General features: G+C 41.7%; 1 protein-coding gene across 4 annotated transcripts in view; it reads right to left on the reverse strand.

Moving 5' to 3' along the window:
• SLC4A8 (solute carrier family 4 member 8) overlaps positions 1 to 21183 on the reverse strand; it is a 91916-nt gene that overhangs the window by 16385 nt on the left and 54348 nt on the right. For 2 of the 4 annotated variants that reach the window (XM_003252123.2, XM_030816530.1), the window contains exons 17-22: positions 13901 to 14014; positions 10941 to 11102; positions 9850 to 10101; positions 6094 to 6162; positions 4788 to 4961; positions 2789 to 2926 (exon numbers count right to left, since the gene is read on the reverse strand). In XM_003252123.2, coding sequence (XP_003252171.1) covers positions 2789 to 2926; positions 4788 to 4961; positions 6094 to 6162; positions 9850 to 10101; positions 10941 to 11102; positions 13901 to 14014 — 909 coding nt within the window. Of the gene's footprint in view, positions 1 to 2788; positions 2927 to 4787; positions 4962 to 6093; positions 6163 to 9849; positions 10102 to 10940; positions 11103 to 13900; positions 14015 to 19453; positions 20071 to 21183 lie in introns of those variants that run through there. The other 2 variants (XM_030816532.1, XM_030816531.1) reach the window with 2 other exon arrangements.

A 21183-nucleotide genomic window follows, 5' to 3' on the forward strand; every position in this document is an offset into this window, starting at 1 on the left:
GTCCACGTATCTTTTTTATTTTTATTTTTTTGAGACAAAGTCTTGTTCTTTTGCCCAGGCTGGAGTGCAGTGGCGTGATCTCAGCTCACTACAACCTCCGCCTCCTGGGTTCAAGTGATTCTTCTGTCTCAGCCTCCTGAGTAGCTGGGATTATAGGCATGTGCCAACATACTTGGCTAACTTTTTTGTATTTTTAGTAGAAACAGGGTTTTGCCATGTTGGCCAGGTCTCAAACTCCTGACCTCAGATGATCTGCCTGCCTCAGCCTCCCAAAGTGCTGGGATTATAGGCATGAGCCACCACATCCATCTTCTTTTTTTTTTTTTTTTTTGAGACAAGATCTCTCTCTGTCGCCCAGGCTGGAGTGCAGTGGTGTTATCTCGGCTCACTGCAATATCCGCCTCCCAGATTCAAGCGATCCTCCTGCCTCAGCCTCCCGAGTAGCTGGGACTACAGCACACATCATTGAGTATCATTACAAAACACTTATCATCATTAAGTATTTTTTAAAACTTTATTTTTAGACAGGGCATGGTGGCTCACGCCTGTAATCCCAGCACTTTGGGAGGCTGACGTGGGTGAATCACGAGGTCAAGAGATTAAGACCATCCTGGCCAACATGGTGAAACCCCGCCTCTACTAAAAATACAAAAATTAGCTGGGCATGGTGGCACGTGCCTGTAGTCCCAGCTACTCAGGAGACTGAGGCAGGAGAATCGTGTGAACCCGGGAGGCAGAGGTTGCAGTGAGCCGAGATCACGCCACTGCACTCCAGTCTGGAGACAGAGTGAGACTCTGTCTCAAAAAAAAAAAAAATTTTTTAACTGTTGTACAATATTCCATTGGAATATATTTACTTTAATTTTCTTTTTTTCTTTATGTCACCACAATTAAAATATTTTGTCTACATTGATAATTATATCCTTAGGATAAATTTAAAAATTAGAGTTGCTGGGCCAAAGGGCATATACGTTTTTAAGACTCTAAGGTCAAACTGTCCTCTAAAGAGATTGTATTACCTTTTTTTTTTTTTTGAGACAAAGTCTCACTCTGTCACCAAGGCTGGAGTGGAGTGGCACAATCTCGGCTCACTGCAACCTCTGCCTCCTGGGTTCAAGCGATTCTTGTGCCTCAGCCTCCCGAATAGCTGGGATTACAGGCACCTGCCACCACGCCCAGCTAATTTTTGTATTTTTAGTAGAGACAGGGTTTCACCATGTTGGCCAGGCTGGTCCCAAATTCCTGACCTCAGATGATCCAACCGCCTCGGCCTCCCAAAGTGCTGGGATTATAGGCATGAGCCACTGCGCCCAGCCTATATTACTATTTTTAGTGTATGAGAAGCCAATTTCAATTACAGTCTTGCCAACACTTGTTTTTATCTTGTAAAAATCTTTGCCAATTCGACAAGTAAAAAAAGTATTCTCCTTGTTTAAATTTTCATTTTTTTATTTTTTAATATTTATTTTCATTTCGTAAAATCCAGATGCTGCACAATCATTTCTTTGATTATTAGTGAGAATGAAATTTTTGTCATAAGGCAACTGGCCATTTGTACTTCTTTTTTGTAAATTATATATGTCAATTGCTCATTTCAATTTCATATTATTCTTATTAATTTATAAGAATTATTTGAATAGTAAGGATATTAACACGGCTCAATTTATCTGTTATTTTAAAATTTTGTTTAGAGTTTTGGATGCCTGAAAGCATCACATTTTATGTGGTGAATTCTATCAATATTCTCTTTAACGTTTTCTTCCATTGACTTTATATTTTATAATTGTTGAAGTTTATTTAGAAATACAAGATTTTTAAAGTTCAAGATATTAGGGGAAAAAAAAGTCTTCTTTTTTTTTTCTTGAGATAGGATCTCACTCAGCCTAGGCTGGAGTGCAGTGGCATGATCACAGCTCACTGCAGCAACCTCCTGGGCTCAAGGCATCCTCCCACCTCAGCCTCCCAAGTAGCTGACTACAGGTATGTGCCACCACATCCAGCTAATTCTTTTGATTTTTTTCTTTTCTTTTTTTTTTTCTTCTTTTTTTGTAGAGACAGGGTCTCATTATGTTGCCTAGGCTAGTCTCAAACTCCTGGCCTCAAGTAATCCTCCAGCCTCAACTCCCAAAGCCCTGGAATTACAGAGATAACCCATTGTGCCTGGCCTAAAAAAAAGTCTTTTAAAAGTTTTTTCAAAGGACACTATTTTAGGCACTAACTGTATTTGGAAACACTTCCCAGCTCACTCATTTCTTGGTCTGGTATTTTTATTTTGCTACACACTCTTTCTTTGCATATATAGGCCATTTATTGAGGGTCCATTGTGTAGATGACAAGATGCCAAGGGCTGCGGAAAATGAAAAAAGACAGAAAGTCCTATGCAAGTTATCTTTGCATGGTGCCAACCACAGCACCATTTGCAATTAGATACATTACAAACATTCTAGGAAATAATGGGCCTTATATATTTGTCAAATTAGACCTTTTGAAAGAATGTGAGCCATTGAATCTGCTGATAAGGGCATATTGTATGTTCACATTCTAGGTATGAGCCTGGTGAGTAGATTGTAAACAAAGGAAAAAATAACTGGCTGTCAAACCCAAAAATGAAGAACAGACAGGAGCAAGAATCCCTAATCCATTCTTAGCTGAGAACATCTTTGGGGGTAATCTTCCCAGCTCCTAAATATAACCCTCGGGATTCCAGACATGCTGACTTTTCACATGGCCCTTCCTATGTTCTGTAATTTGAGGCCCCCAGGTATACAGTTGGTGCAAGGACTATGACCTCTTCCTCCTTGGCCTTCTTTTTGGCATCATCCAACTTCTTCTTTTTGCTTTCAGGCATGAGATCATCTAACCAGCTCAGCTCTCGCTTAGAGAAACAGAGATCCATGACTTTCCTGACAAAGACCAAGGCCAAAACCTGAAGAAAAATAAAAAACGAAAGTGAATGAAAGGGACTAATTTCTTTCCTGGACTTAAAAGCAAAGCCTTATTTTCACAGCAGACTAGGACATTTCAAGCAAAATCAAACTCATAATAATCCTAACAGTCACCATTTATTGAATGCTTTCTTTGTGCCAGGTAACACATGTTACATACAGTATTTTAACTATCATAACAGCTCTACGACTTAGAGAGCAGCTAACTGGATTCTGTCATTGAAAAGATGAGCTCGTCATCTGCAGATGGCTAGGGGTCAGCAGGAAGGCTACAGGACAGCAGGTGGGTAGAAAGCCTCTGCTGGAGCTGGGCCATGGTGGGACTAGCCACAGCCACCCAAGCATTCCTCACAGTGGGATGACGTGTTCTCTTAGAAGACCATCTTTATTCCCTCTGATCCTTTGCCTATACATTCCGCTACCCAAATCCTTGCTTTGGGCCTGCATCATATGTCTCTAGTGGTTTTCGTCTCTGCCCTCTGGCCTGGCCTGACACTCACTTTATAAATGAGGAAACTGAGGCCCAGAGAGAGAAAGTGACTTGCCTAAAATCTGACAGCTGATTTCCCCAATAAAGGTATGTCCAGGGCATCCCAATTGCTGCTCCACTTTCTTTCCATGAGGGCCATTTTAGCCAAAGGAAAACAAAGAATTAATCCTGCCTGGGTGGACTGGTGATCATCAGCTATAATTGGTGACTGGACAAGGAATGAGGCAAATCAGGCTTATTAAATTCAAGTACATTTCTCTCTAATTTAGTGACCACTTTCCTAATACATCTGGAATTGATAGGATCCCTTCTAGGAGTTCCCAGTAATTTGCAATTTATTTAACCCATGAACATAATACACGAATACAAAGCCTTATATGTAGTCTGACAAAATTGAGAAACCCACCAGGAGGATGTGGATCTAGAGGATTAGAAAAAAATTAAAGATAGAATTTCCATATGATCCAGCAATTCCACTCCTGGCATATACCCCAAAGAATTGAAAACGGAGACACAAACAGATATTTGTACACCCATATTTACAACAGTATCATCGACAGGTGAATGGATAAACAAAATGTAGTATTTACATACAGTGGGATACTATTCCATCTTAAAAAGGAAGGAAATTCTGACACATGCTACAACATGGATGAACCTTGAAGACATTAGCCAAATGAAATTAGCCAATCACAAGCTGGGCGCAGTGGCTCATGTCTGTAATCTCAGCCCTTTGGGAGGCTGAGGCAGGTGGATCACCTGAGGTCAGGAGTTTGAGATCAGCCTGGCCAACATAGTGAAACCCCGTCTCTACTAAAAATACAAAAAATTAGCTGGGCGTGGTGGCAGGCACCTGTAATCCCAGCTATTAGGGAGGCTGAGGCAGGAGAATCGCTTGAACCTGGGAGGTGGAGGTTGCAGTGAGCCGAGATCATGCCATTGCACTCCAGTCTGGGTAACAAGAGTGAAACTCCATCTCAAAAAAAAAAAAAAAAAAGAAGAAGAAGAAAGAAAGAAAAGAAATTAGCCAGTCACAAAAGGACAAATTATGTGATTCACTTATATGATGTACCTAGAATAATCAAATACATAGAGACAGAAAGTAGAATGGTGGTTGCCAGGGGCTGAGGGTATGGGAGAATGGGGATTTAGTGTTTAATAGGTGCAGAGTTTCAGCTTTGCAAGATGTAAAAAGTTCCAGAGCTGGAGGGTGGTAATGGCTCCACAGCAATGTGAATGTACTTAATGCCACTCAACTGTACACTTAAAAATGGTAAATTTTAAAGTTATAATATTTTACCATTAAAAAATAACAATGATAATAAGAATTTATTTTTTAAAAACCACCTCACCATCATTGGGAAAACAATGGCAGCTGGAGATGCCTTGATGACCCAGAGTAGGACGAGACAGGTCAACTGGATGAGGGTGAAGAGGTGCACTTTGCGCAGCGGCACATGCCGCAGGTAGATGAAATCTGGCTGGTGCTTTGCAGGCATCCCAAAGAGCTTTAGACGATCAAAGAACTGAAAGGAAAGAACTGGCATTTATTTTCAGGAGGGCACTCTGGGTCAGAAGCTTTGTTAGGCCCATTCATATCTCTTACATCACCTGCTCTGAAAGGTAGGTAACACCATTTCCTCTGGACAGAAATGGAAACTGAGACTTTAAAAGACCAGGCAATTTGGCCAAGGTTATTAAGTGGCAAAGTCAAAATTTGAATCCATCTTTTCTAATTCTAGGTTCAAACTTCTTTCTCCTATCCCACTCTGTGTCTCCTAAGAGAGCTCTTTCTCAGGGAGTGTTGAAAACAAAATAAACCAATTACATCTTTTTGCTTATTATCAAAACCAAATCTCTTACTTGTTTTAGGAGTTTGGAGCTATTCATTGATTATTTATAGTGAAAAGATAAAATAAAACCTCATAACATCCTAGATATATAAAAAATGATCATCCTTACAATAAGGAAAAAAGAGAACCAGAGATTAAATAACCTGCCCAAGTTCATAGTAGAACTCAGTATATACGACTGGCCATTGGACATTCCATTCAAACAAAAAATAATCAGCCTAAGTTATTATATTATCTGGAATACCCAAGTTATCAATGACAAGCTCCTGATTTTTCTTTTTGAAAGACTCAGAGCAATAGTTGATGGATGGAAAAATGCAGAGTATAACAAGAAGTGACATCTCCTTACCAGGAGCAACTCCCACTATTCCCCTATCTCTTCTGCCAATGAACCCTCCCCCAAAGTTAAACACCCCATTTTTACACTTTAGCCTGGCACTAACCTAGATCTGTCCATGAGTGAAAGCCACTTTGGTTCTTGATCAACCTTTCAGATCCAAGTTTACCAGCACCTGGCAAAGCACCTAATGTTTAATACATGCCGAAAAAATTGTCTGTTGAATAATTACTGAATGACTGGAGCCATGACATCAAGCCAGACCACCCTGGAAGTCTCTGTACTCTCTTGCCAACATGGCTGTTTTTCTCCCTGTATCCAAATACATGTCTAAAATAGCCTAAGTGGCAAGACTAGGAAATAACTTTCTCAAGAACTGGTTGTGCTTCTCTTGGGGAGCTGTCCTTCCCTGGACAGGACATGCAAACTTGAGTGAGAAGAAACTGCCCTGGCTGAACCATACAATACCTGAATTCCCTGTAGTGAAGAAACTCCCATGTAGAGGAAAACTCCATAGAGTACCGGCATTGGAATAAACTGAAGACAAAAGGACAAGAAAGGCCAGAAATTAAATTTGGTATCACAGCACACTCAAAACTATATAAACTTTTATATCTCCAAGAATGAAACAAAGTCACAAAATAGCTGCAGACACATTGCATTAGTTTCTGCTGCCTGTAGGTGACTTAGGAGTAGAAGCAAAAGCAGAAGCTGACAATGATAAAAATCATTTTGTTCTGAAACGAAATGATTACATGTAAGTTAGACCTCCCATCTCACCCATCTGGCTCTTCCTCCTCCATGGGGATGGGCACACATACACACACACACACACACACCCCTCTCATAGAAATAATGCCTTTTAAATCTTCTGTAATCTCACAATCATCTCCTCAGGGATTTGATGCATTTTAATGTGAACCAAAAAAGCTTCCTTTTTTACTGACCAGTGGCTTGAGGGCAAGAGTGGGGACGTATCTTATCAGAGAAGCAATGATCTGGGGGGAAACACCGACATTACTATACTGCACTTGAGCATCCACACAGTATTTGAACATGACTTTCTGATCACATCATGTCTATCAACCTAGGTAATCTTCAGATTGACTCCAAGGTAGGGAAATTGGGCCTATAGAATCAAGGCAAGGGAAGTCTCAGAGCTGAAAACTAAACTGGACTTGTTTTTATTCTAGGGCTAAAGAATATTCCCAAACCTGATTCTTCCCTCCAAACTAACATAGGAACAGAAAACCAAACACCGCAGGTTCTCACTCATAAGTGGGAGCTGAACAATGAGAACACATGGACAGAGAGTGGAGCATCACACACCAAGTCCTGTCGGGTGGTAGGGGGCAAGGGGAGGGAGAGCATTAGGACAAATACCTAATGCATGTGGGGCTTAAAACCTAGGTGATCGGTTGACAGGTGCAGCAAACCACCATGGCACATGTATACCTATGTAACAAACCTGCACGTTTTGCACATGTATCCCAGAACTTAAAGTAAAATTTTAAAAAACATAGAATTAGAAAATCCCCCATTAGATTTTATGTTCCAGCTGTAGAGTGATTAGACATCCCAATTCGATGTTGTTTGTGAACTACTGAATAGTTGTCCTAAGAGAATTGTCCTGAAGCAGCTAGGGGAAAGCCCGGGGATGGCCACTGCCATGCCTTCATGGTTCTATCTTGGAGAAGCAGCAATGTTTAGGCTCTTCCAGATGGTGCCTCAACCAGGTGGGAGTGGGAGTTGGGCTGGGGACAGGGAATATGAGGTGGGAAAGGGGCATCAGGAGAGGTGGGTGGTAAGGTTGAGTGGAAAGTGAGGGGACAGGAAGATGGTTCAGAAATCCTTCCCATCCCTCTCAGTTCTCACCCTTGAAGGGCATTTGTGGTTACAGGCTGGGGTGTTTGAAGATTTGCCAAAAAGAAGGAAAGATGAGGCAAGGGAGACAAGGCAGTGCTCCAGAATGGTTGGCACCTGGGAATACAGCCGTAAAGTTTCCTTCTCACCCCAATCTCCCAGATGCAGGCCTTCCACCCACAAAACAATTTTTTAATGTTCAAAGTATACTCTATCTGTACCAAAAAAAAAAAACCCTCTCTTTTAGCCCCACTTCTCATACTAGCCACTGCCATTTTTCCATCTTGCTTCGCAGAATAACCTCTTGAAAGATTTGCTTGCACTCTTTACTTCCTTATCTCCTATTCACTCTTTAGCCACTTATAATTGGATTTCTACTCTATAGTTCCACTGAATTCCTTCTCTGATAAGATACCCCCAACTCCTGCCTCAAGTGACTGGTCAGTAAAAAAGTTCCATGTTAAAAATACACTAAATCCCTAAGGATTTGGAAGATTTTTTGAGATGATGGAAGATTTAAAAGGCATCATTTCTGTTAAAGAGGAGTGTGTGTGTGTGTGTGTGTGTGTGTGTGTCTGCCCATCCCCAGACAGGGATGGAGGAAGAGCCAGCCATGGAGGCCTGTAATTTAACTTACATGTAATCATTTCATTTCAGAACAAAATGATTTTTATCATGGTCAGCTTCTGCTTTTGCTTCTACTTCTAAATCACCCACAGGCAGCAGAAACTAACGCAATCCACTGACTCTGCTCTTGTCGGATAACCTGAGGCCTCCAATGTTGCTAAATCCAAGGGCCTTAGCTTAGTCTTCATCTTCCAAGACGTGTCTACCCAGTCCCTCTTTCTTGAAACATTTTCCTTACTTGGCTTCCCTAATACCACATCCCCCTAGTTTTCTTCCCACCTCTCTGGCAGCTCCTTCTGAGACTCTGTTGCTACCTCGTCCTCTACCCAACCTCTAACTCTGCTCTTCTCTTATGTCTCACTTCTCTTTTACGTCTTCTATTTTCCCTGAGTTCTCTCATCTATTCCCTCGGCTTTCAATACCACCTATGTGCTGTTCACTCCCAAATTTATACCCAAATTTATATTTTAGTCCAGAACCCTCCTCTAGCCTCTTCACTTAGATGACTCCCAGACATCTCACTCCAAATCTGATCACAGCCCCACCCCTCACAAAAATCACACAATCTTTTCCATCTTAATAAATGCCATCACTCTCCACCAGATGGTCAAGTCAGAAACCTAATAGGCTTCTTCGATTTTTCTATTTTCCTCACCCCATTCCAGATCCAGTCAACAATTGAGACCTTTGGGTCTCCCTCCAAGCTATACAGAAGCCATGCCTTTTTATCTGTCCCTACTACCAGCTTCCTTATCCAAGCCACCATCATCTGTCACCTGCAACAGCTTCACTGCTCTGTCTGCTTCTATTCTTCCCTAGACATCAGCCAGAGTGATCTTTTTAAACTAGCTGGATCATGTCCCTCTCCTGTTAAAACCCTTCAAAGGTTACCTTGCCCACTGTCGACAAGGCCCTACATGATCTGCCCCTGCCTCTCTTTCCTTCTCATTGCACTGTGCTCTTGTCTTGAGTCAATGCCCATGAGCCACATGGCCCTGATATTTCATAGAACACATATCACTCTTTCCCACCTAAGGGCCTGACTAGACTGCTTTTCTCCCCTCCTTCCGTGCCATCTCCCACCATCCATGGCATGGCTCCACCTCATCTTTTTTTTTTTTTTTTTTTTTTTTTGAGATGGAGTCTCACTCTGTTGCCCTGGCTGGAGTGCAGTGGCACGATCTCAGCTCACTGCAAGCTCCGCCTCCTGGGTTCACGCCATTCTCCCGCCTCAGCCTCCCGAGTAGCTGGGACTACAGGCGCCCGCCACCACGCCTGGCTAATTTTGTTTTTGTATTTTTAGTAGAGACGAGGTTTCACTGTGTTAGCCAGGGTGGTCTCGATCTTTGAACCTCATGATCCACCCACCTCAGCCTCCCAAAGTGCTGGGATTACAGGTGTGAGCCACTGCGCCTGGCCTCCACCTCTTCTTAAAAAGCATCTCCTCAGAGAAGCCTTCTCTGACCATCCTAACTAAAATAGACCCCTCTCAGTTCTCTATAGTGCCAGAAAGCACTGTGTATTTCCTTTATATCACTATTCACATTCTGTAGTTATCATGTTTGTTTTCTTAACTAATTTTCTTAACTACATCTGTCTTTCCCCTCTAGAATAAACTCTTTCAGGGCAGGGATTTGTATGTGTATCTATTTGGCACCACTGTAATCTCCAGTGCAGGATTCCTGGCACAAATCAGGCCCTTGATATTTGCCGAATAAGTGAAAGGATGATTACCTTTAAGATAGCCGTCATGAAGACTGAGCAGCCCATCAGCACAAAGATCATAAGGCCTGTCACTCTCTGTTCTCGGATGCCCAGGAACTTGGGCTGTTCTCCAGGAGCAGAGCATTCAGATTCTAGCTTGAGGCTGTTCACATGTGTGATGGACAAGACAGTTGCAGCTACAAACCAGGGCAGGCCCATGATGGAGCAGACACCCAGCATGATGGCCACCATCAGTAGGTCCAGGTGGTAGCCACAGCCTTTCTGTGGGGAAACAGAGTCTTTGTCACCATCAGTAGGCTAGCTGTAGTAGGGCATAGAACAGTGAGCTAGGGGTCTCAGGCCCAAAGCAGGAAGGGGTGTATGGATAAGAAGGAAGGGGTTCAGGGATCCAAGAGGAGTCTTGTAGCCCCTCCTGGTTAGGAGGAAACAAAGAAGAAAAAGGGGAATCTTAGCCTGTCCTGCATATGCCAATATTGACTCTTTTTCCAAGTGCCTCCAGCTTACTCTGAGTCTTACACATTCAAAGATCCATTCTTCTCTGGAAGATTAACCAGACACCCTGCCACATCTTGATCATTCTAGATGGTAGAAACTATGGGAGTTAGATATAAGTGTCCTTATTGGCTTCCTACCACATACCCCCAGATCGTTGACAGATTTGGATATTGCTTGCCTGCTCTGTTACTTCCCTAGGATCCTAGGGTTCCAGTTTCAGCCTAGAAACTATAGTAACAGACATCAATGGGAGAATACCCGCCTCTAGGAAACAGTGGCCCAGGCCGCCACCTGAACCTCAGGAAGACAAGCTGTACAGTTGCTTGACCCAAAGCATATAGCTATATACGGAACACCAGGAACTCTACCCAATCACCTTCCCCACAGGTGTGAGAGGAGAGTAATGGAGTCCACCTTGCTTTCATACCATACCACCATGTTCCACTCTAATCTCCAAAGCAATCTTTGTTATTAAAGAATGGAAACCCCTTGTGAACCTCTTCTGTGAGATTCTACAGTTTCTGGTCTAGATGTGCTTACCCTAAAATTTTACAAAAATGTAACAGGTTGCCATAGCAGCCTTCTAGGTCAGAACCTCTTTTTACCTTGAGCTTATGTTCCTTCCTGTTAATAATGACGGCTGTGATCTGCTGATCCATGAATATCAAGATAGTACAGAGAAGAGCTGGGATAATTGCAGCTATCACAGTCCACCAGGGATTGGGGCCAATGGGATTAATAATCCATCCACGATCATCCCTTGTTGGCTAAGGGGGAAAATATATTATTTTTGTATTTTAAGTTATAGTCATTGGGGTAAAACATATCAAACTGTATCACAATATCCATGTTTCTTTTTATTCTTGAGTGAGAGTTCTTAAAAAAAAAAAAAAAAGGCATGAAATACAGCAACTCCTTAGGAAATCTATGACCTTGTTCTGAAACCACTTCCCAAACAGTTAAAGACACCAATGACTAACAGAAATTCTTGGGTTTGCAGGATGGTAGATAAGAAAAGAAACAACTTGCTGAAACCCCCTTGGCACAGAGGACCCAGAGGTAGCATGAAGAGATAACTATGAATGCCTGAGGACTTTTCAGACCTCCCCTTTCCTTCTACCAATAACCTACTATCCCAGAATCCACCCCCTAAACCTTTTCTAACTATTGAAGTAAAGCTAGTGCAGGGAGACAGATTTGAGCTGTATTCCTGTCTCCTTGTTAGTAAACTTGAAATAAAAAACTTTTCTTCTCTCAAAAGCCTGGTATCATAGTATTGGCTTCTAGCACATTGGGCAGCAAGCCCCTTTTGCTCAGTAATAGTTCCAAATCCCCTTTGAAACAGTCAATCCTCAATTATTAATTTCTTGTGAAATATTCATTAATCTTGCACTTCCTTACACTTACTTTCCAAACCTTTGTGTAGAGAGAAAACAAGTGTATCTCAACATTAACCCAAGTAAAATATAATTAACAACTATATCTGTTGTCAAAAAAATTTAATAACTTCCAAAGACAAATATAAATAACTTGGACTATTCTCTTACTACTTCTCTCCAGAGCCATATAATATGTGTCTACAGCATAAATAAAGGCAAAGTGGAGCCATCTGCATGGAATCTCTTGGGCTTTGAATGGACTGGATTGCTCCAAGGGTCTTCTCCCATCAGTAGTGAAACAGGGGTCCAGCCATCAGAGACTTGAGAAGGAGCCTAAGATGGCTAAATTGGGGGTTTGTTTGACCTAGGATCCTCTCCAATGCCCCTGTAATACAACTGTTTATAAATCTTATTGGGGTGTTCACAACATATCTAAACTCACCTAGATCCTTACCCCACCCCTGCAGTGTACTCTGAGGAAGACAAGTTTGCCCTTTTTTGGCAAGTGGTGCTAGAGGATAAAAGGCCAGGGATACCAACTGGACCAGAGTTGACCCAAATTCAAGAAACAAAGCACAGACTATTATATTTGATTTGTTTCCTTATTAGTCATGACTCTAGAATTCAAAGACTCTTTAATAACACCACCAAGTCCAAAATTATGAATGGGTTAGCTTCTAAAAGTTTACAGAATCTACGTTTCCTTAGTAACAATGTTCTAAGTGGTAGTTAAGTTCTCAGACCAACACAAAAACTTATTAAATAAACCCTTAATGATGTTATACCCCTAGTAATAGTACTAGCCTTCAGATTGGGTCTTGGGAGTTGAGTGCCATGTGGTACAATAGGGAGAGACAAAAAGAAGAAAACTTCTTCTCTGCCTCCTAAAAATGGAGCCTGTCATGAGCAACATTTTCTTTGACGTTCTCCCGTTTCCCTTTCTCCCTGTCCTATCTCCCAGAGGCGTTCTTCACAGATGTCCCAGAAATTCAGTGCCTTCTGACTATCTTAGGCCTATCCCTTAGGGAACCTTTCCAAGGACTGCTTAATGTTCCCATATTACCTATTTTTACACAAAATCCATTCATCCTGCAGCACTGATCTCAGCTAGGTATTAGAGAGAAAGCTGATTGTGCTCATTCACACAAAGGCAAGAATGCCATATTCTAGAAGGTATTATACTTACAAGAGGAATTGATTAGTCCATAAACTTCCAACTGGTGGCATTTCAGCAAATTCAACAAAATTAAAAATTTTCAGACAATATGGAAGAACGTATTTCAACAGGCCTACTTCATGGGTATAGAGAAAAAAGAGAAAGGAAAGGGACAACTGAAGGGAGCATTTACAAGTCAGGGACTGCCTTTATTCCTGTCGGCCTTCTCCTCACCAACTTCTCCCATTTTCCTACTTCATAATTCTTCTCAAGTCACTGAGTATGCACAGATTTTCTCTCCTCTCACCCTATGGGGATCTATAGAACTGAGTTCAGCTTTTCTATCTTCTTTGTCTACTTAGTCAGTTCTCCCAAACTGAAATCGATCTGGAGTCCCCATGTATTGATCATTTGTTTGACTTTTTGTACAGGTTCTTGAAAAATACCATATATTAGGGAGAGTTATACAAACAATGAAATCAGATTGAGATGATTTCGAAAGAGATGTCATGATTACTCCGGCAAGGGCCCTAGACTCCTGATGAGGCTCCTCTTAGTTCCATTCTCCTCCTTTAAGGAAGGGGCACCATCCTTGAAGGTTCAGGACAAGTCCTTTACCTTTTTCATTCTTCCCAGTGCCCTTATACAGCTGATGCTCAATGAAAGTGCTGTTAAAGAGGCTTGTTCCAGAGACCCATGTTTCCACAGTGTCTTGAATGTATTTATGTAAATGTGCACATTCCATTGTTTAAATATTAACATATTAAGAACAATAATTGGTATTAATAACAATAATAATACTACTTTTCATTCATTAAACAACCTTAGTTTTTCTGTTCTCTGGCTTTTCTGTCTTGAATTCGACCAAGTCTGAAGTTTGCTTTTCTAAATGACAAGGTATGAGGGGCAAGGTTCAGATTTAGAGGACTACAAAACTCATGATAAGGATATGAAAAGGACTTTGAAATTTATTTGGCATCAGAATGTATGAAATTACATGAGTGCACCAAGTACTCTGAGATCTGTTTACCTTGAACACACTGGGAACTTGAAGCTTTGGTGATGGGACTCCAATCAGAAAATCAATAATCACCATTGTGAAGATAGTGAGGAAAACAGCAAAGTCACTCACCATGGAGCGTACCTGGCATGAGAAAGAAGTGGACACATGTTTTGGCAGGTTAAATATAGTAGAAAAGAGGTTAGTATTGTAAAAGGCTTTAAAATCCTCAGAAGAATGTTTTCATCTTACAGTTGAATTAATGCAAGCAAATTTAAACAACAGGAATATGTTAATCACCCAATTAATGCCCATAAAGTGTGGATATGATGAGGGAGAATGAACCCTCTGACAAATGCTAACATAACCCAGACCATCCTCTGAAAAGTTCTGTTTCGGACATTTAGGGCCAGGTTGGGACTCTAATTCTGAGAACTTGGATTTTCTGGGATCAGCCAAGGTCCTCAGTGCTAGCCAAAAACCTCAGCAGCATCATCAACTCCACTTCTCCCTCATACCCAATACCAGTCTGTTTGCAAGTCCTATTGGCTCTCCCTTCAGAACATATCCCGAGTCTGATCACTTCTTACCACCACCACTGCTCCCACCCAGATCCAAGTCACCATCAGCTCCTGTTCGGGTAATGGTAGCAGCTTCCTAACTTGCTTCTGCCTTTGCCCTGCAGTGTTTTTTAAATGCAATCACTGGAGTAATTATTTGAAACATAAGTTGGGTCATGTCACTCCTCTATCAAAACCCTGAAATGGCTTCTGGCCAAAAGGCCTTCTTGGCCTATGAGGGCCACACAATTGGCATTATCACATCTCCCACCCCAGCTCTTATTGCTCTCCTGCTTGCCCACTCTGCTCCAGACACACAGACCGCATTGCTGTTTCCTTAAACATGCCAAGCTCACTCCCACCTCGGGGTCTTTGTACTTGTTCATGCCTCTACCTAACAAGCCTTTCCTCCAGGTAACCTCTTGGGTAGCTCCCTCACGTCTTTTAGGTTCAACTCAAATATCACCTTCTCCTTGAGCTCTTCTCTGATGATCCTACTTAAAATTGGCCACCTCCCTCCACCCCAGCACTTCCTGTACTTCTTTACTGCTTTATTTTCCTCCATGGCACATATCTCTATTTTGTTGGAGATTCCCATCCAATTTAGGATCCATCATAAAAGGACTGCCTCACTTTATAGTGTGGCTTTAATAAAATACAGTACCTGGCAAATGACCCATGCCTGCCTTAATCTAAGCTTCCAAAAGAGTGAAAGCAAAATATACCTTAGCCACATGTAATATCACTGGTACCTTAGCCTGACTTCATTTTGCTTTGAAGCCCAAGGTTTCCAGTTTCTCCCCCATGGTTTTGTTAGTTCTTCTCTGGATGTAATATAAATTCTCTGAGTATCCACTGCCTCCCCATCCCCAACATGAAGCCCACTTAACCATCCTGGGGCCCAGTGGCCCTTTTCTCCTCTGAACTCCTACGGCACGTACATCCCAGGTGGGCATCCAACTGTTTACTACTTTCTATATGGCACCTGATTGTTTCATGTGTTTTTCCTTCCTATCTGATGACAGATACTATCTTTTAAGTTTCTGTTGCATCCGCCTAGCACTTAACCCAGGCCTGAGCAAGTAGTCAGTACAGAACAGCCACTTGTTAACTATTTGTCCTAGCAGGAAACAAAGACCCAGAACTTATTTAATATGTACCTCCCGTGACTGCCACGTAGGCTCACTGAAGTCTAAGAATGTGTTCTAGTCATATATGGGTGTACACTAAATATCTAATTAACTGAGTCCTCCTCCCATTTATGTACCCTGTATTGAAAATGTGCCTGGCTGATAAAAAAGGATGAGTTCATGTCCTCTGTAGGGACATGGATGAAGCTGGAAACCATCATTCTCAGCAAACTATCGCAAGGACAGAAAACCAAACACCGCATGTTCGCACTCATAGGTGGGAACTGAACAATGAGAACACTTGGACACAGGATGGGGAACATCACACACCGGGGCCTGTTGTGGGGTAGGGGGAGGGGGAAGGGATAGCATTAGGAGATATACCTAATATAAATGACGAGTTAATGGGTGCAGCACACCAACATGGCACATGTATACACATGTAACAAACCTGCACGTTGTGCACATGTATCCTAGAACTTAAAGTATGATTAAAAAAAAAGAATCCCTGTTAAAATTTTCGCATTATACTTCCAAACCTTGAAAATTATTTTATTTTGAGAACAAAATATCACTGGAACTTGGATGTAAAAAGTAACCTGGCAAGATGCCAAACAATGGCAAAAAAAATGCCATTTATTTAGAGCAAATTTCATTGCTTTACATCTTCTAAAATATGAACAGGAAGTAGGCTGAATAAATGTTTTGAATAATGTTTTCCAGATGTGATATAACCATTTAATAAACCACTACTGACGTAAAAAAAAGAAAAAATAAAAAAGAAAAAAAGAAAATGTGCCTGGCTGAAACCTCACTTACAGGAAAAACTACCATTTCCTCCTGATTTGAGCTCCCTTTCTTTTCTTTTTCTTTCTTTTTTTTTTGTGTGTGTGAGAATAGCTTTTAATTTAAAACACTTGAAGCAATAAATCATCTATCTCTCTTTCCATCACAGGCAAATATTCTTCCCCCAAATTTGATGTAGTTTAAACAACAACTGTGACTAGTACAAAACGAAACAAATACAATCTCTTTCAGGAGGCAGCATCAAAACCTACTGGGCTGGTGGGTACCGGCAACAGGCTCAGCCTCCACCAAGGCAGAGAAAAGCAGCACACTGAGAGCAGCAAGACTTGCGTGGTATTTCACCCAGCTTTGGACAGACTCAACAATACCTGGGGTGGGGGGAACCACAAAAGAATGATGCCTAAAATGAAACAAGTATGCTCGGCTCCCTCATGTGGCTAATATCCTTGGCACCTAGAAGATGCTAGAAAAATAAGTGCAAAGATAGCAGCTCCCAGGCAAAGCTGAGAGAAGACAGTTTGGGGCTCATTTGCTTTTGTTTTTTAATTGGGGTCTTATATATACATTGATTTTCAGGCAGAAAAATTTTCTGCTTTCTGGGAGGTGTTCGGTGCCACATAGTGCTCCTGACTCCAGCAAAAATATTTGTGTTGTTTCTGTCTATTTGGATGATTCACTGAATTACCTTTTCTACCTATGGTATTTCACTGCCTACCCCAAACCATGTAAGTGTAGAGTAGCATGTCCAGTAGAATTACATTAGCCAGGCCAGGCACGGTGGCTCACGCCTGTAATCCCAGCACTTTGGGAGGCTGAGGTGGGTGGATCACTTGAGGACAGGAATTCGAGACCAGCCTGGCCAACATGGTGAAACTCTGTCACTACTAAAAATAGAAAAATTAGCCAGACATGGTGGTGCACACTTGTAATCCCAGCTACACAGGAGGCTGAGGCAAGAGAATCACTTGAACCCAAGGAGGTGGAGGTTGGAGTGAGCCGAGATTGTGCCACTGCACTCCAGCCTGGGTGACAGAGTGAGACTCTGTCTCAAAAAACAAAGAAGTACGTTAGCCATATGTCTAATTTTAAATTTTTTAGTAGCCATAAAAAATATATAAAAATCAGTGAAAATAATTATATTTATCAAATTATTATTTTATTTAATCGATATATCTAAAATACTGTCATTTCAGTATGTAATCAATATAAAATATTGATGAAACGTTTTATATTCTTTTTTGGTACCAATCCTTCAAGATCTGGTATATATTTTGTGTGTACAGTCCAGTCTCAATCTGGCAAGCCAAATTTCAAGTGGCCATTTGCCACATGTAGCTATTGACGACCCACATTAAATACTGCAGGGTCTACAGAATCTTATGCAAACTCTTTCAGAGTGACTTACTCAGTGGGAAATCTCTGTGACACTGTGCAGGTCGTCTTATATACCAACTTCAGAGTAGAGAACTTTTGTTTTGTTTTGTTTTGTTTTTGAGCAGGTGTCACTCTGTTGCCCAGGCTGAAGTGAATAACATCATCACAGCTCACTACAGCTTTGACCTCCCTGGCCTCAAGTGATCCTTCCACCTCAGTCTTCCTGAGTAGCTGGGACTATACGCACACGCCACCACTCCTGGATAATTTTTTTTTTTATATATATATACTTTGTAGAGATAGGGTTTTGCCATGTTGCCCAGGCTGGTCTCAAATTCCTGGGCTCAAGCGATCTGCCCGCCTCAACTTCCCAAAGTGCTGGGATTACAGGCGTGAGCCACGGTGCTTGGCCCAGAACCTTGTTTTATAACCTAGGATTTTTTACCTAGAGTAAGGGATAGAATCACAATTTTATCTACTCCCATCCCCTAGTCCTGCCCCTGCCCCCTGCTGTCTCCCCAGAGAAGGCCTGTACTGATGTGATTTAGCAACAATGATACCTACAAGGTGAAAAAGACAACCTTTCTGTGATAGCTTCGTCAGCACTTGTTTGGGGATCATAACTCTAGCTGAATTAAAATTTTAAAATATTCTATAAACGTTACAGATTTAGCTGAAGGTGGTTCGGAGGCTTTTCTAGGAGGGTGTTTTAAATAGATTTGTTTTTGATGGGGATGGTAGCAAAGTTGCTCATGGACTGGAAAGTTGTGAGTTTCAAGAGTGGAAAAAAAAATGAGATGATTACAAAGAAAGTAAAGACAAGTGGAGCAGAAATAGAAATGGGGTGGGGACACTAAAAATGATACAGGTCCTAAACTTGGGTGTATACTCCGTAATAATCCAAAAATATAACATCTAAATCTCTAAATGGTCCCTCACATTTCACATGTCTGACCCTAATAGTAGTAACCACAGGAAAATAAAAATAGAAGAGAATGTTAGGGCAGGAAGGGACTTCTGAGCTCATCTAATTTAACCCAGGCGGGCGGATCACGAGGTCAGGAGATCGAGACCACGGTGAAACCCCGTCTCTACTAAAAAATACAAAAAATTAGCCGGGCGCGGTGGCGGGCGCCTGTAGTCCCAGCTACTCGGAGAGGCTGAGGCAGGAGAATGGCGTGAACCCGGGAGGCGGAGCTTGCAGTGAGCCGAGATTGCGCCACTGCACTCCAGCCTGGGCGACAGAGCGAGACTCCGTCTCAAAAAAAAAAAAAAAAAAAAAAAAAAAAAAAAAAAAAGAAAAACGCCCAGAGAGGTAAAGTAACTTGGCCCTATCACACTTAAAGGTGGAGTCAGGGTACAAGCCCAGGTGTTCTCACTATGAACTTCAGGTAAGGCAGTTCAGGTAAAGTGAATAAATTATACAGGAAGCAAGAGGCTCAGGCTATTCCCGTTGTACTTCCTGCAAGCCCAAAGTGAGTGACAGAGAAACAGCAGGCACATTCTATTGTAAGTAGGAGAAAACAATCAAGTCAACTCCAAAATATTGAAGAAACATTGATGTGAAATGTCATTTGAACATGATTCTTCCGGTAGTCTTTTCTGCATTTTTTTTCCTTTAAAAGAAAAGTCCCAATCTGAGCCAAATTGGATTTCTGATTAGTTACATGGGCATTTAGATCAATGAACAAAATACAAATTTTGACACATCATGTTTTCCAAAGATACATCCATTGGGATTCCATACAAATGGAAATCAAAAGATATTTACGGGAAGAAAGTACTATCTTTCACATGAACATCCGCATACAGTAAGAACTTCACAATTATACCACCATGTCTCACACAGAGGACTCCTAACAGGCTGATAATCAGTTGACCCAATCCACGTATTATTCCACTTTTCACTCACAGATAATATTGTCTGCACACATGTGTAAAATTAAGCAGTACATTCTAGACTTTTATTCCAGGGAAATCTGCCTTGTATATAATAAGACATACATATAAATACATTTTTAAGCAAGAAAGAAGTCCATTATTTGCTCCAGTTTTTCCCAACTCTCAATCTGAAATAAAGAATAACACTTGGCCAGGCTCATGCTTGTAATCCCAGCATTTTGGGAGGCTGAGGCGGGCAGATCACGAGGTCAAGAGATTGAGACCATCCTGGCCAACATGGTGAAACCCCGTCTCTACTAAAAATACAAAAATTAGCTGGGTGTGGTGGTGCATGCCTGTAGTCCCAGCTACTCGGGAGGAGGCGGAGGTTGCAGTGAGCCGAGATCGCACCACCGCACTCCAGCCAGGCGACAGAGCAAGACTCCATCTGAAAAAAAAAAAAAAATTCAATTTATACAAAACTTGGCCTTGTAGAAACAGCCCTCTGTTTCGTGAGGCAGAAAAACGGGCAGCCATAGTACACTTTCTTACAATATGTTTGGGCATCAGAAGGGCTGAATTTCTTTTTTCTATTTAATGAAATTAAGTAACATAATCTTAAATATTGATTTTATACCATTGATTTTACAAAGTTTATTTATAAAATTGTATTATAAAATATGTATTTTGCTCAAAATACACTTGCTAGCTATCTTTGTCCACATTTTTTTTTTTTTTTTGAGACCAAGTCTCACTCTGTTGCCCAGGCTGGAGTGCAGTGGCACGATCTCAGCTCACTGCAACCTCCCCCTCCCGGGCTCAAGCAATTCTCACGCCTCAACCCAGTAGCTGGGATTACAGTCATGCACCACCATGCCCAGCTAATTTTTGTATTTTTAGTAGAGATGGGGTTTCACCATGTTGGCCAGACTGGTCTTGAACTCCTGGCTTCAAGTGATCCACCCACCTTGGCCTCCCAAAGTGCTGGGATTATAGCCATGAGCCACCGCACCCAGCCCCTTTGTCTACATTTCAATCCAAACACCCAATCATCCTCCATCCCCCAAAAAGGCCTTTGCTTTGTAACATAATTGAAGACAATCCATTTTTGATGCCTGTGTGGAGTCATTACTCTATGCGGACTGGATTTTGTAAGGCTGCTTAGTATGGGGATTTCCACAGGAGTCAGCAACTTCAGTAACAAAGTGGGCTGCTTTAGGAAATCCAACTCAACATTAGAAGGTAATACCAGTAGGCACACTTCAGTAGAGTATTACTACACCATGAGTTCCCCTCCTTCTGCCAATCCCATTTGTTCCCAAATTGAAGAAAATGTCAGAGAAGAGAAGGCAGGGAGCATGCTAAACTAGGACACACCATGGCACACCACCTTCTACTCTTGGGTCATCATATCAAATCTCACTGTATCTTTGAAGCATAATTGGAAAGAGACAGCAGGTGTCATCACATCATTGTGCAGATGAGGTGAGGCACAGGGAAGATGAGGGACTTGCCCAAGGTCCACAGCCAGCATCCAGGTCTCCCGGCCATGGGCCTTGGA

This window comes from Nomascus leucogenys, chromosome 8, assembly GCF_006542625.1.
Source record: "Nomascus leucogenys isolate Asia chromosome 8, Asia_NLE_v1, whole genome shotgun sequence".
Taxonomy (NCBI): domain Eukaryota; kingdom Metazoa; phylum Chordata; class Mammalia; order Primates; family Hylobatidae; genus Nomascus; species Nomascus leucogenys.